The sequence below is a fragment of the Tenrec ecaudatus genome, chromosome 5 (genome assembly GCF_050624435.1).
Source record: "Tenrec ecaudatus isolate mTenEca1 chromosome 5, mTenEca1.hap1, whole genome shotgun sequence".
Lineage (NCBI taxonomy): Eukaryota > Metazoa > Chordata > Mammalia > Afrosoricida > Tenrecidae > Tenrec > Tenrec ecaudatus.
The window spans coordinates 39332365-39358339 of NC_134534.1; the positions used below are offsets into that span (position 1 = coordinate 39332365).

The window sequence follows — 25975 nt, forward strand, 5'->3', positions numbered from 1 at the left end:
GCCTCAACCCTGAGACCAGAAGAACTAGATGGTGCCCAGCCCACCTCTTCTGACTACTCAAAAAGGAATCACTACGGAGGCTCTCGATACAATGGAGAAAGACATGGACCCAGACGCAAAGTCACGAAAAGGATTAGGCTTCCTGGTCTGATAGAGTCTGATGGAACCCCAAGATTATGGCTCTTAGTCTCCCTCAAGTGCGGAACTAAATTCCCCCAGTGGCTCAACTTTCAGTCAAGTAATGGTGACTAACAGGCTTATCTGTGAACACCAGGAAGATATGCCCTCCTTAGAACAAGCAGGCATATGAGATCAAAGGAGCATCAGTCGCGAGGGATAAAGCAAGAGGGGCTTGGAAAGACAGATGACTGGAAATGGAAAATATAGGAAGTGGGAAGGGGACTGGGATGGCAATCAATGTCACAAAACCAAATGTATGAATGATTGAATGGAAATCCAATTTGCCTCATAAACTTTCACCCAGATCACAGTAACAAAAAAGGTCTGTCCTGGGTGTGTTTTACATGTGTGGATTTACTTATTCCTGAACCAAGCCTGCACTTTTTTGATGACTAGAGTTTTAGCATACGCTGTGCTATCTGCTAGGAAAAATCTTTCCTCTTTCCCCCATAAAATTAGAGGTACTTTTCATGTATTATCTCTTCTCTTTGAACCTGAGAATTAATTTGCTCTGTTTCATAAAAAGCCCTTGGAGTTGTTTGAAAATTGAGATATCACTAAATTTATATACCAGTCCAAAGAGTGCTTACACATTTACAACACTGATTTTTTATGTCTAGGAACTTGACATACTGTTTTAGCTTCTTCTGTGTCCTTCATGAATGTCTTAGGTTTTTCTTTTCTTCCAAGTAGCGCTGACAGATTTCTCATAAGGTTTGTTCCTAGCTATTTTATGGGGCTTGCTATTTTTAGAAATGTTTTCTTTTTCTTGTTTCACAATTCCTAATTGACTACTGCTGGTGAATTAGAACAGTGATTCTCCTGGGATTGTCATCTTCAGTATCACCTGGAAACTTGTTGGCAATACAAATTTTCCAAGTGATAGGAATTCACACTGACATGTGAGTGCCACTATGCTGGAAAGATAGCATCTTTCCTGATTGCTGAAGTAATATCTTTTCATGTTTTTTTTTTTTTAGCAAGCATTGTTGGCACTTAAAATTCTCAAGGTGAACTGGCCAAATTATAAAAATATTTCATTCTCTGTTGTTGTTGTTAGGTGCCAGTTAGCACTATTTGCACTCACAGCCCACGTGACAAAGTAAACGTGTCCCATAGGGCTTCCTAGGTGATAATCTAGAAGGAAATTGGTCACTGGGTCTGTCTCCTATGGAATCATAGGGTGAGTTCAAACCACCCACCTTTCTGTTTAGCAGTGGAACGCTTAACGGTTGCAACACCAGGACTCCTGATTTCCGGCTTAAAATAAAACAAACTCATCTTTTTTTTACACAGATAAAAGTACTGTTTTATTTTATAAAAAGCTTTATTGAAGACACACAGTAATTGCCATTCAATAGATTGCATATATTTAAAGTGCACAGTTTGATAAAACTTAACATTCATATTCGCTAAAGGAACTTTAGCAGCAGAGTGATTACATGTTGGGCTGCTAACTGCAAGGTTAGCAGTTCGAAACCATCAGCCGCTCCCGGGGTGGGGTGGGGTGAGGTGGGGTGGGGGTGGGGTGGGAGTAGGGGTGGGGGGAACGGTAAATGAGGTTTTCTACCCCCCTTAAGAGCTGCAGTCTCAGAAACCCACCAGGACAATTGTACCCTGTCCTATAGGGTTGCCTATGGAGCTTCCATAGTAAGGCACAGTGGAATAGGAGCTGGTGATCTACTTCTAAAAATTATGGCCACTGAAAATCTTATGAGTAGTAGTGGAACACTGTGTGATACAGAGCCAGAAAATAAAGGCAAAATATTGAGTGACACCGGAAACAGATGGATATTATACTCGGTCATTGTATCAAAAACAAGCAGTGGACATTCAGCCAATTCCAGAGGAGGTAGCATTTGATAACTGATGGCCGTGGTGACTGAACAATTCTTTATATGATTTTTTTCTTCAGATTTTGATGTTATTATTTAATAAAAGTTTCTATAATTTTGTATGGCAATGCTTTTTAAAAATCATTTAATTTTTAAAAATCACTTCATTGGGGATTCATACAATTCTTTTTAAAAAATCATTTTATTAGGGGTTCATACAACTGTATAAAGCACATTTGTACATTCGTTGCCTTCATCATTCTCAAAACATTTGGTCTTCACCCAAGCCCCTGGAATCAGCTCCTCATTTTTCCCCTCCCTCCCCCCGGCCCCCTCCCTCATGAACCCTTGATAATTTATAAATTATTATTTTGTCATATCTTGCTCTGTCCAACGCCACCCTTCCCCCACTTTTCTGTTGTATGTCCCCCTGGGAGGAGGTCACTTGTAGATCCTTGAAATAGGCTCCCCCTTTCCAACCCACCCTTCCTACACCCTCCCAGTATTGCCACTCACACCACTGGTCCTGAGGGCATCATCCACCCTGGCTTCCTGTGTTTCCAGTTCCCATCTGTACCAGTGTACATCCTCTGGTCTAGTCAGACTTGCAAGGTAGGATTCGGATCATGACAGTGGGTGGGGGGGCATTTAGAAACCAGAGGAAAGTTGTATTTTGTTGCTACATCGCACCCTGACTGTCTCATCTCCTCCCCAAGACCCTTCTGTAAGGGGATGTCCAGTGGCCTACAAATGGGCTTTGGGTCTCCACTCCGCACTCCCCGCTCATTCACTATGGTAAGATTTTTTGTTCTGATGATGCCTAATACCTGATCCCTTGACACCTTGTGATCACACAGGCTGGTGTGCTTCTTCCATGTGGGCTTTGTTGCTTCTCAGCTAGATGGTCGCTTGTGTACCTTCAAGCCTTTAAGACCCCAGATGCCATATCTTTTGATAGCCAGGCACCATCAGCTTTCTTCACCACATTTGCTTATGTACCCATTTGTCTTCAGCGGTCGTATCAGGGAGGTAAGCACAAAATGATATGATTTTTTTTGTTCTTTGATGCCTGATAACTGATCCCTTCAGCACCTCGTGATCACACAGGCTGGTGTGCTTCTTCCATGTGGGTTTTATTGCTTCTGAACCAGATGGCCGCTGGTTTCACTTCAAGCCTTTAAGACCCCAAACTCTATCTCTTTTGATAGCCAGGAACCATCAACTTTCCTCACTTCATTCAATATGATTGAACTATTGAATTGTATGATATGTGAATTATACACTGTTGGGAAAAAGATATAGTAAAAAAGTTTTAAGATATTAACAATAGAATAGTAAATAATGCCTGATAAAAAACAATAAATTAACAAGAAGAACAATGGACGGTATTGAGAAAATAAGTCCAAACTACACTCAAGGCATAGTTGAACGAAATCAGCCTCTAGAACAGTGGTTCTCAACCTTCCTATTGCTATGACCCTTTCATATAGTTCCTCATGTTGTGGTGACCCCCCAACCATAAAATTATTTTCGTTGCTACTTCATAACTGTAATTTTGCTACTGTTATGAATCAGGTGACCCCTGTGAATGGGGCGTTTGACCCACAGGTTGGGAACCACTGCTCTAGAAACGGATAAAATAGCAACAGAGATGTTTCAAACAAATAGATGCAATGCTGGAAACTCTTATTCATCTATTTGGAAAACAGCTGGTGGTGAGAAGAGGAGAGGAGCATTTCTTAAAAAATGACAGTCGGTGGTTGAGACGTTGAGGGAGGGCCTGGGTATTTCCCTGTTCATAAACCATGCGCTACCTTACAAAACACGGGTTATGATTCTATACTTGGAACAAGTTCTAAAATAATAATCTATTCCATTAATAATATTACCTCAATGATAGAAATTGATTGAAGTTTATTTGGAGTATGAGTTACAAGTCAGGACAGCATTTCCGACTAGAGTCAAACCCGTTCCGGAGAAGTAAGAGCTTTCAAAAGTTCTCACACCCAGTTCATCGCCGAAAAGGAGAATGGCTATAAGTAACCTGTGGCCATGCAACATTCTACACACCAAAACAATGAAAATAACTACTGGTTCGCCCCCAAACATAGCTTTGAGTCTGAGCTTTGGAATTTCTGTTGCTGAAACAGATCGCACATAGAGAGTTCTTTAAAAGAATTCAGTGTCCAAGGCATGTGCTCTTTACCAATGAAGCTAGATTACATTTGGACTAAAAGATGGCGTTCAAAAACCAGTTTTCTCATGATTTCAAGTTCAATGATGTCCTCAGAGCCATGGTGCGAGAAAGACGGGTCTTCTATTCCCGTCAAGAGTACTCTCAGAAATTCACCGGGACAGTTCTACGCTGTTCTATAGGGCCGCTTCGTCGATATCGACTCGGTGACAGAGTTTGGTTTGGGTTTTCTTGTATGAAGGGGTCAAATTAGAGTCTGGGGAGAGTGTTGGCAACAAGTTGTGGGCAGAGAGCCAGAAAAGGGGGAACAAAAAACCCAGGTTTTGAGTGCTTTCTTATGCAGAGGCGTGTACTGAGTTAAGCTTTGGGCAGTGAACCAACCGCAAGGTTAGTTGTTAGAAACCACCAGCCTCTCTGTTGGAGAAAGTTGAGGCTTTCCGCTGCGGTCGAGATTTACAGTCTGGGATACCCAGAACGGGTGGGGCAGGGCAGTTCGACTTGGTCTTCCAGGGTCGCTAGGAGCTGTACTCGACTGGTGGCAGCGTTTTTGGTCTGGAGTTTATTATTTGTGGCAGGGTTGTCAGGTTACCCAATTGGAACAGCTGCAGTCCCCCAGCACAGCGCATTTGGTGCGCTGAGAGTTCTCACCAGAGCAATTATTTTCTCTTTAATTAGGTATAATTACTGTGAAATGTCCACAATCAAAACCAAACAGGAATTTCCAGAAGTGTCCCTGGCATTGGGGCTACAAGTGTCAAGTGGCTGGGGAAGACCGGGCAAGCGATAATTACAAGCAGAGGCCGACAAGGCAGCGTGGGTAGTTCGTAATCACACTTCAAACGGCTTCTCAAGATGCTAGGGAGATGTCTTGGGGGAGCTCCAGAGAAATGAGTCCGCCTGGATCGGGGCGAAGGCAGAGAAGGCAAGGGAAGCGCAGCAACTCTAGGCTAATTGGAAGGTGTGCGCGGCTCAGTCCAGTTACACTGGAACACGCCCCCATCGGGCCCCGCCCACCAGCCAGTCCCGGGTCCCGCCCACCAGCCAGTCCCGGGTCCCGCCCACCGCCGCCCGGACGCCCGGCCAGCCGCGGCCGCGGGACCACGCCCCCATCAGGGCCCCGCCCACCAGCCAGCCCCGGGCCCCGCCCACCGCCGCCCGGACGCCCGGCCGGCCGCGGCCGCGGGGCGGGGCGGGAGGAGGAGGAGGAGGAGGAGGATCCGCTCCGGAGTTACGGGAAAGTTGGTCCGAGTTCCTGGAGTTTCCCTCCGAGCTTCCCCAGGCCCGGCCGGCCGGCGTCCGAGCCCCTTTCCTCGGGACGGCCCTCGCGGCCTGCCTGCCCCCTCCCCGCGCCCCTGCCGCCATGGAGCCGCCGCCCGCGCCCAAGAGGTAAGGGGCGTGGGGAGCAGGGAGCGGGGACGCCGCCCCGGCGGCGGCGGCTAGGCCGGGCCTGACCGCGACCCCTCCAGCCTGCTCGGCCCTGCGCGAGCCGCACGTCCCGGGCCCCGGCCGGCCGTGCCCGCGAGGCGAAGGGCCCGAGGGGTGGACAAGCCGTGGGCTGTGCTGGGCTCCCGGAGGCGCGGCCGCCTGGGGCTCCGGCGCGGCGCCACTTTCTCCTCGTGGCACGTTCACCAGGCCTGGGGGACGTAAAGCGGGCGACTCACTGGGTCGTCCTACTTTGCGGCGGAATCGACGCTGCGGCTAGTGGGGGCTTGGCTTTGGTTCCCACCTTAGAGGCTACCTTGTCACCTGGCCTTCATAGCCCGAGGGGCTTCAATCGGTTCGTGGAAACATTCCGTGCGCTTGCAATCCCATTTTATCACCAGTTTCCTGAAGCCCTGCCGTGGATCTTGTTCTGGAGAACGTGGCTCGTTTGTTTAAAGACTTAATATTAATAGCTACGCAGCCTGTTAAACGTGGCGTGTTCTACTGCACTGACAGGTGTCTCCTTCCCCCAAGTTCTAAAGTATTTATGGATCGCGAGACAGTAGGGATCTTAAAATTAGAATCACTCCCTCTTCTAGCTTTCTGTATTCCTTTTAGCATTTAAACATAGTGACGCTTTGGTACTTACTGTTAGTTTGTTTTCCGTCTTTGACATTCCATCGTAGATGTAACGGGTAGGTGCATTTGGATTAATATTTTAAATGATCGTAGGTGGCTAAACACAAGCAGTCCACCGAGACAAGTTCGTGATACCCATTCATTTATCATTTGTAAACTACTGCGCTTTCTGCTGAGAAAACTAGAGTTCACGTGGTTTGATACTTAGAGACCTTAAGATGAAAGGTGTTATATTCAAGTTCAGGAACTCCGATGAAGGTAGAGACTTTGCAAGCTATTGTGAACTGTGTGACTTGACACCTGAGCCTGGAGGCCTGGAAGCCATCTGTTCAGGTGAAGCGTGGGGGTTGGGCTTCATAGTGCTTTCCAGAAGGGATCTTCTAATCAGTGAAACAAGTGCAAGGGCAGATTCTTCTCTGGCATGTTGTAAAAGTATCATTTCTAGTACCGACTGAGCTGGACATCCTGTGTTAACCTGTAGAAGATAATCGGGAACCTTCTCCCACCCCCCACCCCTTTTTCTGTTTTGGAAGGACAGTAAGGTGGCAAATCTCAAATGATGCTGCTGGTCAGTTTGAATTACCCCCGAAGTGGGGTGGGTGCTCTCTGTACTGATGAGCTCAGCTGTGAGTTAGCAGCGTTCAGTACAGGTATAAGGTGGCCTGTCCCGGCTTTTGCAGGGGCATTAGAGAATCCCCGGCAAGCCTATGGCAGGTTCCATATGATTTTTCTTTACTTAAAAAAAATCATTTTATTGGGGGTTTGTACAACTCTTATCACAATCCATGCATCCATCCATTGTGTCAAGCACATTTGTACATTTGTTGCCATCATGATTTTCAAAACATTTGCTTTCTACTTGAGCCCTTGGTATCAGTTTTTCATTTCCCCCCCTCCCTCTGCCATCCTCCCTCCCTCAGAATCCTTGATTATTTATAAATTATTTTTTTTTCATGTCTTATACTAACTGATGTCTCCCTTCACTCACTTTTCTGTTGTCCATCTCCTAGGGAGGGGGTTATATGTAGATCATTGTGATCGGTTCCCCTTTTCTACCCCCACCTCCCCCTTCCCCTCCTGGTATGGCTAGTTTCGATATTGATTCTGAGGGGTTTATCTGTCCCAGATTCCCTATGTTTCCAGCTCTTATCTGTACCCGTGTACATACTCTGGTCTGTAAGGTAGAACTGGGGTCATGATAGTGGTAGTGGGCCGGGAGGGGAGGGGAGGAAGCATTAAAGAACTTGAGGAAAGTTGTATGTTTCATTGTTGCTACACTGCACCCTAACTGGCTTGTCTCCTCCCAGAGACTCTTCCATAAGGGGATGTCGGGCTTGGGGTCTCCACTCTGCACTCCCCCTCATTCACAATGATATGATTTTTTTGTTTTTCTGATGCCTGATACCTGATCCCTTCGACACCTCGTGGTCACACAGGCTGGTGTGCTTCTTCCATGTGGGCTTTGTTGCTTCTCAGCTAGATGGCCGCTTGTTTATCTTCAAGCCTTTAAGACCCCAGGCGCTATATCTTTTGATAGCCGGGCACGATCAGCTTTCTTCACCACATTTGCTTATGTACCCGCTTTGTCTGCAGCGATCATGTCAGGAAGGTGAGCATCATGGAATACCAGGTTAATAGAACAAAGTGTTCTTGCATTGAGGGAGTACTTGAGTAGAGGCCCAATGTCCATCTGCTACCTTAATACTAAACCTATAAATATATGCACATAGATCTACTTCCCCATCCTCATATATAAATATATTTACATATGTACATGCCTGTATTTAGATCTCTATAAATGCTCTTTGCCTCCTAGTTCTTTCCTCTATTTCCTTTTTACTCTCTTCTGGTCTCACTATCATGCTCAGCCTTCATTTGGATTTCAGTAATTCCTCTAAGTTACATTGCCCTTGATCAAGCCCTAGCAGGCCTCCTACTCCCTCCTTGCCATTGATTTTAGATCATTTGTTGTTTCCTTGTCCCTGGGTTTGTTAACACCCACTTCTTTCCCCCCCACCTCCCCTCTCCCATGCCCCCCCCCCCAGAACCATCCATCCCTTTGTTTTCTCTTCCAAATTGTTTATTCAATATTTATTTTTCAAAGTGGTGGTTACACATTTATCAGACTTAAAATTTTAGCTCTCTTCCAAGAGATGGGTATTGATCCAGAAAGGCATCTCTGAAGAGTAAAAAGATAGACTGTACAGATGTGCTTTATACAATTGATGTATGTATATGTATGAACTGTGATAAGAATTGTATGAGCCCCTAATAAATTGTTAAAATTAAAAAAAATGACAAAAAAAACCCAAAAAACAAACTTATGTTCATCTCTTATCTTTGTTTTTTTTTTCATTAAAAATCATTTTATTGGGGCTCGTACAACTCTTATCTCTTTGTTTTTAAACAGCTTTATTAGTATGTTATTCACATGTCGTACAATTCAGTAATTCAGTCATATCTAGTAGAGTTGTACAAGGATCACAACAGCCAATTCTAGAACATTTTCTTTTTTTTTTTGTATATCCTCTGGTCTACGGACATTTTCTTTTTCCTTGCATTCATTGTTATTCGTGTGATTTTTTTCCCTAATTGTGTATGTTTCCTAAAAAATATACACAACAACATAGAATTCCCTAATTCAGTGCCATTGATTATACTCTTCATGTTGTACAACCACTATTGATACCCTTTTCCAAATTACTTCCCCACCATTACCATAATCTCATTGGTACCCCATTTTTGGGAGGTAGCATTTTCATGTTTAGAATTTTACATCATCACAGCAACTTGTACGGGTTGGGTATCAAGCCTTCCTTGTTTTTTATAGACAAGGACAGTACAGTTTGTCACATGGAACACTATGATGGTGGGGTGGGGGGATGGACATTTGCCTCTGTCCTATGGATCATTCCCTTCTAACACTAAACGATTTCTACCATTTTGGTGGGCATTCTGTTTGTTTATGAGCCCCGGTGGTATAGCAGGCTACATGCTAGGCTACTGACTACAGGGTCAGCAGTTTGAAACCACTAGCTGCTCCGAGGGAGAAAGAGGAGACTCTCTACTCCCGTAAAGTTACAGTCTATGAAACCCATAGGTGCAGGTCTAGTTTATCTTATATGGTTGCTATGAATCATAATTGAGTCAATGGAAGTGAATTAAAAAAGTAATACCCAAGGCAACTGAACGTCCTACTACAGTTACGGTTCCCTAGGCTTATCTCTTCTCAGTTGCATCCCCTCCCCACCTGTCAGACCGAAACTGCCATCCTGGATTGGCATTTGATGGCTAAAACAATCCTCAGCGGTGTTGGGGCTAGCTGTGTTGTGATGTTACCTACTGGTCAAGTGGTGAGGATTTTGGTCATGACAGGCGTGAAGCGTTTGTTAGAAATGTAAAGAAAAAGGTCAATAATATGAAAGACACAAGTTAGATTGACATTTGTTTACCGAGATAATCTAAATGCTTGTCCTAGCAATGTGTTTCAGGGGAGTTTTCATAAAAAAAGCTTTTTGTTTGGATGAACAAACAAAACAGTGCTCAGAATTTATGAAGAATGTCATTTTTTTCTGGTTTCAAGGAAGTCTGTGTGGGACTTGGGATACTTTCTGTTTGGACCATAATACATTCCCCACTGCCGTGGCATCTGTTCTGACTCACAGAGCCCCTCTAGAGCAGAGAACTGCTTCATGGGTTTCCAAAGTTGTAGGTCTTTACGGAATAAACTGCCTCAGCTTTCTCCTGTGGAGCAGCTTGTGGCCTCTAACCACTACCCTTTTGGGTTAGTAGTTCAATGCTTAACTCATTGCTTCTGAAATATGTTAGTGGCAATGTAATAAAGGAACCCCGTGGAGCAGTGAGGGAAGCCTTGGGCTGACAACTGAAAGGTCAGGGGTTTTAACCCACCAGCTCCTCCTTGGGAGAAAGATGAGGTGGTCTGTGTCTGTAGATTCACAGACAGCCGTAGATCCCTGTGGATCAGCTCTTTTCTGTCTGGTTGGGTTGCTCTGAGTTGGAATAGACTTGAATGGACTCAGTAGGAAGTAATAAATAGATTTTATCTTAGACTCACACGTGTGGTTTTCAAACCAGGAAAGGTGCGCAGATCAGGGTCGTATTGTAGCCTTTCAACATACTTAATCAGTCCACGTGCTCAGTTATAATCTGAGTAGGTGCGTATGAAGAAGGGTGAAGCATCAGGCTGGGAGGAAGTCTATTTGACAGTCTGTGAACTGCAGAGACCATACCTGAGGACTAGGAGTGCTTACTGATGCAGATCACAGGCCAGCCTTCAGGATGGATCGATTATACCTCGATATGAAGGGAAAAAATCTTCCCAGCTGTTCTTACAAGCATTATGATAAATGGAGAAAACCTGGACGTTGTCAAGGATTTCATTTAACTTGCATCCACAATCAGTACTCACCGAAGCAGCAGCCAAGAAACCAAACAGTGTGTCGCACTGGGCAAATCTGCTGCACAAGACCTTTTTAAAGTGTAAAAAGCAAGTATGTCACTTGGAAGCTGCAGGTGCACCTGACTCAGGCCCTAGTATTTTCATTCATTGAATAGGCATGTGCAAACTGGACCATCCATAAAGAAGACCTAAGAAGAATTGGTGCCTGCGAATCATTGCGTAGACGGCACGGGAGGCCATATCTGACCTCCTCTGGCTTCTCTGTTGCCCCAAGGCAGGAGTCAGACATGCCTCCTGGTTCCATCCTTCTTTACTCAGTTTGATACCAACCGTTCCTCCCACACCACTCTACACCTAATTCCATAATTCATTGCAATAGCCACACAGAACTCACAATGCTCACGATTCAGGGGACTTCCTAGACTAGAGGCATTAACAGGCTACGAGGTCAGGATTGGTGAACAAGGATACAGTTGTTGGCCCACAGCAATACCTCTTCTCAGCCAGCAGCCAGCAGTCAGATTTCTTCCAGTCCTCAGCCACGTGGTCCCTTGACCTCTGCCTCTGTGGAGTAGGAAGTCCCCTTGTCGCTTTGCCTCGTAGCTCCTTAGTCTCAGCTCTGCGCCTTTGTTCTAGCTCATGGGTTCCTTGCCTTTGTCCCTGGCTTGCCCTGGCCCTTACTCTGCCTTGTACTTTCTTGCTACAGCCGCTGGTGCCTTGGTCTAAGCCTCTGCCACTTTAGACAAAACCAAAAAACCAAACTCACTGCCATCGAGTTGATGCCACTCATATTGACCGTATAGGACAGAGTAGAATTGCCCTGTGAATTTCTGAGACATAGCTGTTTAAAGGAATAGAGAGCCCAGTTTTTCTTCAGAGGAGTGGCTGGTGGTTTTGAACTGTTGACCTTTCAGATTGTAGTCCACCACTGCGCACTCACTACATCACTTTAGACAGAGAGCTTACATATGCTCTTCTACTGATGGTCCCTGAGTTTCTCTTTCCTCCTGTGAACACAGCCCATCCTTATGGCTAGGGGCGTGGCAACTAAAACTGACCAATCCCTCTATTAGTGTTCTGTACCCCATATTTGCTTAGTCTCACCCAATCATTTGGTAGGAGTCACAGAGACATGGATAGAAGAGCCATATGAAGAAATGTCTCTACCACATGCATCGTGGAACACTAAGAGAATGAGCATAATCTATGTTGGAAGAAGTACAGCCAGAATATGCATTCGGAGTGGGGGCTGATGAAACATTGTCTCACAGACTTGAGACATGATATCAGGCGGGACCAGCCCTTGGAGAAAGACCTCATGCTTGTAAAGTAGAGGACCAGTGGGAAAGATGAAGCTCCTCAAGGAGGCGGATCAAGGCAGTGGCTGCGACAACAGGCTCCGACTCCACAAAGGTGGTGAGGGTGGCTTGGAAGCAGCCAGTGTTTTAGTCTGTTCTCCAGCGGGTTGCAGTGAGTCGGGACTGACTGGGCAGCAGATGACAACAAGCAGTAATAAATTGAGAATATAGACCTACATATATAAAAACTGAAATGGAAGCTTGTGCTGTTTTCTGGTATTTTCTATTGCCTTAAAAAACTGTTGGTCATGACCCACTAAATTATTTCCGTGCCCCACTAATGGTTTGCCAAAAGCCCTGTGGACATACGCAGTTAGTAGCAGTCAGGCGACCCATTCACTTCTAACTCCATCCTGATACTGATCGCCACGGTGGCAAGGGAATCCAGTGATAGACCTTCAGCAAGCAACCCCTCTAGATTCTCGGGAGGGACAAGGTCAAGGGCAGAGCAGAAACTAATATCTTAAAATTCCAATTTTCTGAATACTTTTTACAGGTTGCAGTAGATGTATGGGGGCATGCAAAAGAATTATCTGTGATGCTTGTCAGTGTACAAAGGAACATGTAATACGTGAGGTTGCTCGTGGGCCAAGGCTTGTTGTCTTCTGGTGTAGGCTGACCTTGTGCACTGGAAACATCCAACTGTAATTATGATGACCTCAGTTTCTGCCTCCGACCAGCCACACCCTGCGTTTTTCTTCTGAAGAGGAAATTTGTGCTCTGTGACAGAAATTTTCATTTTTAGCTTTCCCCAGCATTTGTTAGAATTTTTATTTGCACTACTTTACATGTGTTAAAGTTTATTATTATTTCAGGAAGTTTCTTTACAAGTCTTCCCTCCATAGTCTCAAATTGAAGAAATGAAAGTAGCAAATGTGTAAATAATGCATGTATGCGTGTTCACATGAGATCATGGTTTGCAAATTGAGGATTAAGGTGCAAATGATTTTGAGCTTCTTACAACTATAATGAAGGATATATCTTTTGAAAGAAGGCTTATAGCAAAGTGAGAATTGCAGAAAGGTGTTAACATGAGTGATGCTGTATAAAATTGTGTATGGGAGATTATATACATATATGTGAGATTATATACATATATGTGTATAGACAGGTAGTTAGTAATTACAGTAGACATGATTCCAAGTCAGAGTGGCCCACAGTGACAACTGAGCTGCTCCATAGGGTTTGTTAGGCTGTAATCTTAGATAGGTGTATTTGAATTATGGTGGTGGTGAAGAATATTGGAAGTATTGTGGACTGCCAGAAGAATAAACGTGTCTTGGAAAAGTGCATTCAGAATGCTCCTTAGAAGTGAGGATGGTGAGACTTTCTCTCAATGGCTTTGGACATCTTATCAGGGGAGATCAATCCCTGAAAAAGGACATCACGAGGAAGGGCGTTGATGAGATGAGTTGACACAGTGATTGCAACGGTGGGCTCACACATGACAATTGGAGGATGGCGCAGGACTGTCCTGTTGTACACAGGTCACTGTGAGTCAGAATAACTTGATGACACCTAACAAAAATAATGACAAAAAACCATTTTATTGGGGGCTTGTACAACTCTTATCACAGTCCATACACACATCCATTGTGTCACGCACATTTGTACATTTGTTGCCCTCATCATTATCAAAACATTTGCTTTCTGCTTGAGCCCTTGGTATCAGCTCACGTTTTTTTCCCTCCCTCTCCTCTCCCTCCTTCCTCATGAAACCTTGATAATTTATAAATTATTATTTTGTCATATCTTACGCTGTCCATCATCTCCCTTCACCCACGATTCTGTTGTCCATTCCCCAGGGAGGAGGTTATATGTAGATCCTTGTAATCGGTTCCCCCTTTCAACCACACCTTCCCTCCACCCTCCCAGTATCACCACTCTCAGCACTGGTCCTGAAGGGATCATCTATTCTGGATTCCCTGTGTTTCCAGTTCCTATCTGTACCAGTGTACATCCTCTGGTCTAGCCAGATTTGTAAGGTAGAGTTGGGATCATGATAGTGGGGTGGGGAGGAAGCATTTAGGAACTAGAGGAAAGTTGTATGTTTCATCATTGCTACACTGCACCCTGACTGGCTCGTCTCCTCCCCGTGACCCTTCTGTAAGGCGATGTTCAGTTGTCTACAGATGGGTGTTGTGTCCCCAATCTGCACTTCCCCTCATTCATAATGATATGATTTTTTTGTTCTTTCGATGCCTGATACACGATCCTTTCGACATCTTGTGATCACACAGGCTGGTGTGCTTCGTCCATGTGGGCTTTGTTGCTTCTGAGCTAGATGACCGCTTGTTTACCTTCAAGCCTTTAAGACCCCAGATGCTATATCTTTGGATAGCCGGGCACCATCAGCTTTCTTCACCACATTTGCTTATTACCCATTTGAATAATGACAATTTTTACAGGAGCAGACAGCCAAGTCTTTTCTTCTGCAGAGCTGTACGAGCTGCTGGGTAGGTTTGAACCAACAATTTTGTGGGTAGCAGCCAAGCCCTTAACCATCGTGCTACCAGAATTCCTTAGTGTTTATGCACGCATGCACGTGTGCATATACACACACATTCGGTATTCATATATGAATATTCTGTTTAAATAATTGAGAAAGTTGTTGAGCATTAGGGTACTTTCTGTATTAAAAACATAGAACTTTCTTTTTGTCCAGATGAGCTTTTTGTTCTTAGGTTTTCATATTTTTGATTTTCAGAAATCATAGGACCAGGACGTAGGAGGGTGCTGGATATAGTGGGTTACACTTTAGACTGCTAACTACATGGTCAGCAGTTTGAAACCACCTTCAGTGTAAAGAAAACAAAACTCTTCCCAACTGCGCCAGTAGATAACACTATGATAAACAGAGAAAAGTTTGAAGTCAAGGATTTCATTTTTCCTCCAATCCATAAGCAGTGCTCATGGAAGCAGCAGTTAAGAAGTCAAAGGAAGTCTTGCATTGGGCGGTGCTGCTGCATAAGATCCCTTAAAAAATGCAAAGATGTCATTTCAAGGACTAAGTTGTGCCTTACGTGCAGTTTTAGTGATCTCATATGCATTTGACAGCTGGACAGTCAACGAGGAAGACCAGAGAATATTTGATAATTTGAATTATAATTGATAAGTCTGACTTATGTAGGCAGAGAATAATGAATGTACCAAGGACTGTCAGAAGAACAAAGAAATCTGTCTCGGGGGAGAACAGCTAGAATGCCGTTCGAGCTTGTCAGTGCTGCTCTGCTAGGTTGCCTCTGTGGTTCAGCTGCTTTAAGGGTGGTAAGACTTTGGATGTATTATCAGGAGGGACCAGTCCCGGAAAAGGACATCATATTTGGTAACATTGCCACAAAAAACCAAATCCACTGCCATTGAATTGATTCAGACTTATAGCGACCGTATATAAAACGTTTGAGACTGCAAGTCTGCACAGGAGCAGATAACCTCATCTTTTCCCCATGGAGCTGCTGATAGGTTTGAACTACAGACCTAGAGGGCAGCAGGCCAGCACCTCCTAGGCTCCTTGGCAAAGTAGAAGGTCAGTGCAAAGGAGGAAGAGCCTCAAAGAGATGGATTTGTCACAGTGACTGCAATAATGGGCAAAACCCAGACAACTAGAAACACATCTTCATCTTTAGGATTTGTGGGTTTTGTGAAATCTTTAGCTAAAAGCTTGCAAATTAACATAGTTTTGTAGTTTACCATATATACTTGAGTATAAGCTGACCTGAGTATTAGTTGAGGCACCTAATTTTACCAAAAAAAACTGCATTAAAAATGTGCTGACAAACTGGTGTTATTCATTAGTATATAGGGTATATGATTTTTTTTTACTATTTTTGAGGAAAGCTCCAAGCAAAGATAATAGGCATTAACTTTCTTGGACTCTTTCTTTGGGGCCCATCCTCTCCTATTTCTGCTAGATTGTCTCCTTGTGGTTCAACTCTCCTTGTCCTTCTGACTGGCTGTCTTTGCTCACTTTGCTCAAGGTAGGCATCAGTAGTCAGTGTTGAATTTATTGATGTGCTTACCTATTTATAAATCCAGCAAATACTTGGCTGCCTTCTAAATTCCAGATGTTGGCTATATTGGTGACTGGAATAATTGGAACCTTCGACTTTATAGAGCACGTCCTCCATCTAGTTGAAGCTTGACCTGAGAAGGGTAGAAGTAACACATATGGGTAGAAAACAGCAGTGGAACCTAGCAGGGCAGTTGAAGGAGGCTTCTCTCTGGAGGTCACAAAGCTGCCTCCCGGGGAGAGCGTTCTCCTTGTGAGCAGTGGGGGAAGCGTGTTCTTAGCAGGCAAAGGGAGAAGCGCTGTGGAGGAGTGAAGGTGGACAGAGCTGAGTGTGTGGGAGGGAGTGAGTGAGTCACTGTGGCTGTGTTGTAGACTGGAAGAAAGTGGCTGGAGATGACGTCAGAGAGCTGGGCAGGGACTCGATGATGCAGGGCATGGAAAGAAATTTGGATTTAAGTCAAAGTGCAGTGGGCTGTCACTAAGCAGGATTTTGAACAATTTAAGTTTTTAAGGTGGCCTTGGAGAGATTATACAGGTTTGTACAAAAGAAGAGATAGTAGAGGGGAGGAAACTAGCCAGTCAGGGTGCAGGGTAGCAACAATGAAACATACAACTTTCCTCTAGTTCTTAAATGCTTCCTCCCCCACTATCATGATCCCAGTTCTACTTTACAAATCTGGCTAGACCAGAGGATGTACATTGGTACAGATAGGAACTGGAAACACAGGGAATCCAGGACAGATGACCCCTTCAGGACCAGTGGTGAGAGTGGCGATACCTGGAGGGTGGAGGGAAGGTGGGGTATAAAGGAGGAACTGAATACAAGGATCTACATATAACCTCCTCCCTGGGGAATGGACAACAGAAAAGTGGGTGAAGGGAGACATTGGGCAGTGTAAGATATGATAAAATAATAATTTATAAATTATCTAGGGTTCACAAGGGGGGATGGGGAGGGAGGTGGGAAATGAGGAGCTGATATTCAGGGCTCAAGTAGAAAGCAAATGTTTTGAGAATGATGAGGGCAACAAATGTACAAATGTGTTTGACACAATGGATGTATCTGTAGATTGTGATAAGAATTGTATGAGCCCCCCGGAAGGATCTTGGGCCTCTATGTAAGCACTTCCTCAATGCATGAATACTTTCTTCTATTAAATTGGCATTCTATGATGCTCACCTTCTCGACACAACCGCTGAAGCCAAAGCGGGTGAACAAGCAAATGTGGTGAAGAAATCTGATGGTGCCCTGCTATCAAAGGATATAGCGTCTGGGGTCTTAAAGGCTTGAAGATAAACAAGCAGCCATCTAGCTTAGAAACAACAAAATCCACCCGGAAGAACACACCAGCCTGTGTGATCACGTGGTTCCGAAGGGATCAGTTATCAGGCATCAAAGAACAAAAAATCATATCATTGGGTGCACACCTCCATGATACGATCGCTGAGGACAAACGTGTGCATAAGCAAATGTGGTGAAGAAAGCTAATGGTGCCCGGCTATCAAAAGAGATAGTGTGTGGGGTCTTAAAGGCTTGAAGGTAAACAAGCAGCCATCTAGCTCAGAAGCAACAAAGCCCACATGGAGGAAGCACACCAGCCTGTGCGATCATGAGGTGTTGAAGGGATTAGGTAGGTATAAGGCATCATCAGAAAAAACAAATCTTACCATAGTGAATGAAGGGGGAAATGCAGAGTGGAGACTCAAAGCCCATTTGTAGGCCACTGGAGAGCCCCTTGCAGAGAGGTCGAGGGAAGGAGATGAGTCAGTCAGGGTGCAATGTAGCACCGATGAAGAATACAGCTTTCCTCCATTTCCTAAATGCTTCCTCCCCCCCAACTATCATGATCCGAATTCTACCTTGAAAGTCTGGATAGAGCAAAGGAAGTACACTGGTGCAGATAGGAGCTTGAGGCACAGGGAATCCAGGGTGGATGATACCTTCAGGACCAGGGGTGTGAGGGACGATACTGGGAGGGTAGAGGGTGAGTGGGTTGGAAAGAGGGAACCGATTAAAAGGATCTACATGTGACCTCCTCCCTGGGGAATGGACAACAGAAAAGGGGGTGAAGGGAGACGTCTGACAGGGCAAGATATGACAAAATAATAATTTATAAATTATCAAGGACTCATGAGGGAATGGGTAGTGGGGAGGGAGGGGAAAAAAAGAGGACCTGATGCCAAGGGCTTAACTGGAGAGCAAATGCTTTGAAAATGAAGAGGGCATTGAATGTACAGATGTGCTTTACACAATGGATGTATGTATGGATTGTGATAAGAGTTGTATGAGCCCCTAATAAAATGTTTTTTAAAAAAAGAATCATACAAATAAAACTTTTTGCAAAAAAAAATTGTATGAGCCCTGTTCCTGGTAAAGGATGAGGCTTCTGTGGAGGTGGAGAAAAGTGGACAGATTATTGTTAGTTTGGAGTTAGAAATGGAGTTAATGAGAGTCTAGGGATGAGAGAGAAAGAAGACTCAATCTTAGGTTAGGGCTTGAGCAAGTTGGCGAGCTGGGGTAAGACTGAGAGATGAACAGGTGTGGGTATTTACAGTCTTTCCCTTAGAATTCCAGGCTTCCCAGGATATGTTGGTGTAAAACGTGATATGAGGTGATTCCCACAGGAGAGGTCGTGGGTAGGGAGGAGATAACGGGCATTGGCTTTTCATTTGACTCTTGTTGAACAGCTGGCCTGGAGAATGGACAACCTACCAGACTTTCTTAGGAGCTGGAATGTTCAGATTTGCTGGGATCCTGCTATTACAGAAAAAGAAAAAAATTTAATGTTTGAAATGAACTTGTATGTCATTAGACTCCCAGTCCACCTCAGTTTTACTTTCACATCCTCTTAGCCACTTAGACCAATATGTAGATTTGAGGGGAAGGGAATCTGGAGGCTTCCTGCTTCCCACCCCCATGAAAGCAGTTTTCATTCATTCACTCATTCATTCATTCATTCATGCGAAACCCTCCTTTTGTTGTTGTTCCACCCCGTCCTTCCCCTCTCCCTGTTCTTACCCCTGCCCCTGACCTCCTTGTAGTCATCAAGTCAAAGTTAAAGTCTTGTTTATTGGTGTATAAACCCCATTTCTTCTTTGTTTATCCTTATGCCAATGGTGTGATATTAAATGCTTACCTTTGCAGGATTGACTAAGTTTCCTTAGCATAATGTTCTCTAGCTTTGTCCACGTCTTGCAGTGTTGAAGAGAGTTATTATTTCTTATTGATGCCTAAAATTTCATGGCATGAATGTACCAGAGCTTGTTTATCCATTCCTCTAGAGTTGGGGTTTTGGGTTGTTTCCATGTTTTTTGCTATTGTGGAAATTACTGCAATCAACATAGGTGTGCATATGTCAGCTTGTGTTATATTCTTAATTTCTTTTGGGTATATACCCAGCAGAAAGATTGCTGGACATTAAGGTACTTGGATTTTCATTTGTTTAAGGAAATGCCATACTGATTCCATAGCGGTTGTACAATTCTACAGTCTCACCAGGATTATACAAGGCTTCTTATCTATACACATCCTCTCCAGCATTTGTTATTTTCTGTTTTATTGAATTTTGCCAAAAGATTCTGTGTAAGGTGATATCTCATTGTTGTTTTAATTTGCATTTCTTCTATTGCTAATGATCGTGAATATATATATATTATAAATCACTTTATTGGGGGCTCTTACAGCTCTTATAAGAATTCATACATCAGTTGTATCAAGCACATTTATACATATGTTGCCGTCATCATTTTCAAAACATTTTCTTTCTAGATGGCGAATATTTCTTCATATGGTTATTAGCTACCTGTAAATCTTTTTATTGTAAAGTCTAACATTGATACAAAACAATTTATGACATAGCTAATTATTATAAGGCGGACATCCTTATAATCACCAATCAGATTAAGAAATAGAACTTTATGTGCAGTCACTTCCCATCTTTTCTAAGTAAATATACCTACTTCTCTCTTAGTGACACAGTTAGGTTTCATAGACCAGGTCATTGGGCAAAATCAGTGTTAGGATGATGATGATGGTGGTGGTGGTGATGGAGCAGCAGCAGCAGCAGCAGCAGAGGTGTGGCCTCTGGAGCCTGGAATTGCTGTGTTCCTGGCCCTGTCATTGGAGATGGTGCTGGAGTGGACCTGGGGTCCAGGAATTGAAATGGAGGCTTTGGCAGCTAGTGGGGCCAAGGGTCAAGATGGGTGATGGGCTTGCTGCCCATGCCCATGCCCTCTGCAGGCACCTGCTCCACTGCCCTGTAGGGTGGGAAGACTCCACTGAAATGGGTTCCTGGAATCTGGCGGAGGCCATGGAGGCTAATAGCTGCCTGGAAGAGGGACTCAGCAACCTGGGCTGTGGAGGACGGCGGCAGCCAGCTTCTGCTGCACCTTTTAGGCCTGAGATTTCTCGAACACTTCCTGCTACAGGACTTTGCCTTTCTAGGGTGCTTGAGTGTAGTGGGGAGCAGCAACAGCACCCCCACCCTGCTGCCTGGGCCCTTTAAGACACTGAGGGCACTTCTTGGAAGGGCTTCCTTGAAATCCTTCTCCGTTGCCTATTTCACTGGATGAGCTGAACTGGGGACTGGAAAATTAGTTGCTTCCACTGAGTTCCTGACAGGCCTGGTGGCTCTGCTGGCTGGGAACTGGACAGGGGCATGGACCCAGTTTCACTAACCCAACCCAGACTCATAGTCATTGAGTTGATTCCAACTCATACTGACCCCATAAGACAGAGTATAGAACTGCTCTGTCCAGGTGGGCTTCCAAGACTCTAACTTGTAGGGGAAGTCCCTGGATCCAGGTTAATGTGCCACAGACAGTAGATTTTTTCCCTATGGTCAAAGATGCAAAATGTAATGAGATGGTTGTTAAGTGAAGAGTAGGTGCTTTATTCTGGTTTAAAGTAATACACCCACTCCTCACCTGTCCAAGACCAAGTCATACAAACGGTATTATGCTAACATCAGGATGTTTGCTGCCCTTAGCACAAGTGGCCTCCAGCCTCTCACTGCTCGGGCCATCCCCTGCACATCTCTGGATGTGTGAGACTCGGTGGGCCCTGCTTCTTTACCACTGTGACACCTGTAGGAGTTGAAGGAGGTGCTAGTGGTGGTATTCAGGGCTTGCATGCTGCCTGTGGGACAGTAGGAGGGCACCAGCTGGCTGTGCTGCAGATCTTAGCCTTAGCCCTGGAGATGGGCCTCAGCGGCTGTTGGCTCATAGGTCTATGGGCAGAGAGGCCTTTTTGGAAGAAGAGACTTCAGAGCCCCCACCCTCCTTGTGGAGCTGGGGGCTCCTGCCTCTCCTGGGCTGCCACTCTCTTTGTGCTGCTGAGGGACCTGGCCCTGAGCCTCTGATGGATGCCTGGTTATGTGAAATGCTGGTGGTGGCTCGTGTGCACAAACCCTGCCCTCTCCACCCCCCTACCCCTCTTTTCTCAACTCTTCGTTAATGCACATCATAGTCGTGCAAAATAGCTGGATAGGAGATGCTTTAATCTTGTGCTAAATGGTAAGTGTCAGAAGGGAGGAGTGCCACTGACGCACATTGCCAGACACCATGGGTCAGTGTTGCCGATTAAGAATACTTTTGATGTGGGTTGTCAGTTTGAGGTCACTTTTCCATCCTGTTCTTTTTCTTAGTGTATCTGTTTGGAGTACAGTTTCCCAGAGTCTGGGATTTGCTGATGACTTAATCAGTGTGCTGTTCTGTGTTCTCCTTTGACCTTCACATTTCCTGCAATTGGGTAGTTGGGCCCAGAGGCTGGATCAGACTTCAATTTAGCCCCTTAGCCATCGTTACAGGTGATATTTGTTAAGACTGTCAATCAAAAATACCAACACAGTTATTGTGGGTGCAATTCTGTCTCATGGAGACCCCTTGTGTCTCAGAGAAGAACTGTATTCCATAGGGTTTTTGTGGCTGGTGCTGTAGTGGTTACTGTTTGGGCTGTTAACCTCAAGACCAGCAGTTTGAAACCATCAGCTATCTCTCAGAAGAAAGACGAGGCTTTTGGCCCCTGTGAAGAGTTATAGTCTTGGAAACCCACACGGGCAGTTTTACCCAGTCCTGTAAGGTCACTGTGAATTGATGGCAGTGAGTTTGGTTTCTGGGACTTTTCAGAAGCAGATGACCAGACCTTTCCTACAAGGGTCCTCTGGGTGGGCTTGAACTGCCAGACTTTCAATTCATAGCACCGTGCTTTACTGTTGACACCACCAGGAGACTAAGGCAGAATGCTACCCGCTTGCTGGAGAGTTGATTCCCCTAGGACAGGGTCGAGCGGATCCATAGAGCAGCGGTTCTCAACCTTCCTCATGCCGCCACCCTTTCATACAGCTCCTCATGTTGTAGTGACACCCAACCCTAAATTTATTTTCATTGCTACTTTATCACTGTCATTTTGCTACTGTTATGAATTGACGACCCCTGTAAAAGGATCGTTCAACCCCCAAAGGGGTTGTGACCCACAGGTTGAGAACCGCTGTGCTAGAGTTTCCGAGACTGAAGCAGATCCAGAGAAGTCACGACTTTTCACATTTCAGTGTCTCAGGTGGCCTTGAATGAAAGGGTATTGAAAATAAAGGCAGCACAACTAGTGATAAGAGTGCCTGATTTTAGGCTTTTTTTTTTTTTTAAGGCAGAACTGTGAGCCCCCGTTGGTGTAGTGGTTAGGCCAGGGCTGCAGTGTGGAATCACCAGACGCTCCTCTGGAGAAAGGGAGCATTCTTTTCCCGTGAGGATTTGCACTGTTGGAAGCCACAGGCCAGTTCTGTCCTGTCCTGCAGGGTCTCTGTGGTCGGCATTGACTCGTGATGGCGGTCAGTGTCGGAGTGTCTTTTAGAAGGAGCCACAGTGGCACTCTGGAGGAGGCAGTGCGTTGCTGAAAGTGAGATGGATTCAAAACCTCTTAGCAGCTTCCAAGGAGAAAGATAGGGTTGTCTGCTTCCTGGACGATTTTACAGCCTTGGAAACTGTAGGGGTCACTGTGAATCAGAACTGACATTCACGACAGTGGGGATGGTTTCGTTTGTTTATGTCTTGTATACTGTATCCAAACGGAAAAAAAAGTTAAAAGCATATTGAAGCTGCCTCAAAAAGAAATCCATCCTAATGATTAACTGTCATATGTCAGTCCTTCCCTCTTTTGGTACTAGCCTTCTTCCTACTTTGCTTCTGGCTGAGCAAAAAGCTCTCTTTCACTGAGACACCTGGCAGTTTATTCGTCACTGTGTCACACAACCTCAGGAATTAATAATTTTGGTGTAATTGCTTAAACAATCTATAAAGACATTAGGTTGTGCCTTTGAGGGAGCTTCAGAAAATTCCTAGAAAAAGTCCCATTCTCTCTTAGTTTCACTTTCCCATGGATGTTTTGAATGCTCTGCATTTGAGTTTCATAGGCGAATTAGCATATTATCTTGCAGTCAACTAACAGCATGTAGCCATTTCGATGCTCTCTTCTTCTAAACGCGCCGCCGCACTGCCATGGAGTCCGCTCCCTTTTTATAACAGCCCTGGACAACCGAGGGGCTCGTGGGTTTCCCAGGCTACACATGTTTGCAGGAACACGCAGCTGTATTTCCCTGCCTTGGAGTGGCTCGTGGAGTTGAACTGCTGACCCTATGCTTAGTCACTGGACTTGTAACTCACTGTGCCTCCAGGAGTCCTATTTATTCTAACGTTTTAATAATCAGTGAAATCTGGGCCCTAAAAAGAGATTGGAGAGAAAAATGGCTCTGAACAAAATTTATAGATCATCTAATTCTTAATAATGGCAAGAAACAAGAGTGAAATTCCAGTGGAAATTAAGAATATATGAGGGGGTACTCCTCCCTCCCCCCAATGGATTTTTTCAAAGCTATGTATTTTAATTTTTTTACAAAATAACTTTATCACCTTCAAAGCACTCTTCATTACACTCAATGCATTTGTCAAATCTACAATTCCATTCTTGGAAACATTTTTCAAAATCATCTGCTTGGATGACTGATACCACCTCTCCTGCTTTTTTCTTCAACTCTTCTATGCCTTCTTATGCCCTTCTTCATTTGTGGGAACAAAAAGAAGTCACAAGGAGAGAGGTCAGGTGAGTCAGGTGCATGGAACAGGAGAGAAAAAATTGGCACACTCAGATGGCTGCATGAGCAGGTACATTGTCGTGGTGGCAAAACCAGTTCCCCACTATTCCGCTATATTTTTAGTACCTCTAAGTAGAAAGCTTGATTAGCAGTCTGACTTGGGGGAATGGACTCCAAATGCACTATGAGTTGGCATTTTTGTTCATGTGAGTAGTTGACAGATGTCCAGAACAAGGTTTGTCATCAATTGACATTTCATCTTTCTTGAAATGAGAAATCTACTTGTACACTTGAGGTTTTTCCCATAGTGCTGCCCTTGTAAGTTGTGTTCAACATTGCAACAGTTTTTGCGCCATTTTTCCTGAGCAGGAAACAAAATTTCACAGCTGCATGCTGTTCTCTTAAATAGGTCATCACAAAAAATGAGGTTCGAGTGTAACTGCTTCTATGAAAAACTTCACCGTGATCTGAGAGCGCCTTCCCAGGTGATGTCACTGGATGCACTAACTCAGAGCGAGTTACCTGATGCTTGTGCAGCAGGAAAAGATGTGCATTGTGAAAGCTCTTCCCAACAGAGCTTTCTTCTGGATTTTTTTGGTTACCCTTTGAGAAGAAATTATTTTGATGACTGTCTTTCCTGGCAGATTGAATTTCCCGTATATGTGCTTGATTGTCATTCCATCTGTCTTACTATTTTTGTTGTTGGAAAGGGAATTGAAGTACCACCTGGTCAATGCTTAAGAAAATGGGATTCATTTCTTCCTTTCCCTGCAAGCGTGAACTTCACTGTCAGAGCAGGTCATTATTTCTAGGACAAGCAATAATTGGGAGATGGACACAGCAATGAGAAATAAGAGATAAAAGAAAGAAAATCAAGACAGCAGCTCACCCTCCCCCTTTTATTTCGCATATACACACCCAGCCTCTTGTCAGCTTTCATTAAATTCTACAAAAATCTCATGTGATGGGTAAGCCTACCCAAACAGTGATAAGGTGATGCCTTTACAAAGACCCAGCATTGTGGGGAAGTAGGGTAGATGACACAATGGATTTCCAAGTAACTGACCTAAAACCACTTTAAACCAACTTTGATGGAAATCATTCTAACATGAAGACACAGAACTTGGTCTTTGAGACTGATCCTTTGCTTTCTTGGTTACTTCAGAGTTTAAGAACTAAAATGTAGTTGTAAACCGAGACAGTCAAGTGGCCGCTCCTGGCCTGTTTGAAGCTCCATGGTAGCTGTCTTGATTCTCGTTGCGGTGTCCTTCTCCCAGTTGTAGCTTGTAGAAATAGTTTTCTGTTCTGACAGGGAAGTGCACGCTTGCTGTGCCCATGTCTGTAGAGGGAAGGGGCCCTTTTCTCATCAGGATCCACTTCCATCTGGAACATTATCTTCTGACGAAGAAATGCTTCATTATTATTCTGCAGTGAAGAAGGAGAGATTGTTCTAAACCTTCCTCATTTTCTTAAATATGAAAATAACCAAAAGCTTTGTTTTGGCAGAGAGCAGGGGTTTACTCTAAAAAACATAAATTTCCCAAGTTTGAAAACTGTGTGCATGTCATTTTGGAGCATCCTTAAATTTTCATGACTCCGTGGTATTTTGCCAAAGGAAGGGTGAGCTGCAGAGGCCATTTTGCCCTCCAGATGCAGTAGCCTTACATTTAGAGTGCTTTCATTCCTCTGAGAGAGCTGTTAGGCTAGTCATCTTTCTTCCAATGAGTTCTTCTTTTTTTCTATGAGATACAGCTGCAAATCTTAGATTTAATTTCACTTCTGAAAAAAATATCAGGTAAAAAATGAAGGAACCTTCACATGATTCTTAGAAAGC

At 44.4% G+C, this 25975-nt stretch overlaps 1 protein-coding gene across 1 annotated transcript in view; it reads left to right on the forward strand.

The window, feature by feature from the left end:
- Positions 1-5357: 5357 nt before the first annotated feature.
- STK3 (serine/threonine kinase 3) overlaps positions 5358-25975 on the forward strand; it is a 271704-nt gene continuing 251086 nt past the window's right edge. The window contains exon 1 of the mRNA XM_075549446.1: positions 5358-5595. Coding sequence (XP_075405561.1) covers positions 5570-5595 — 26 coding nt within the window. The 5' untranslated portion in view covers positions 5358-5569. The remainder of the gene's footprint in view (positions 5596-25975) is intronic.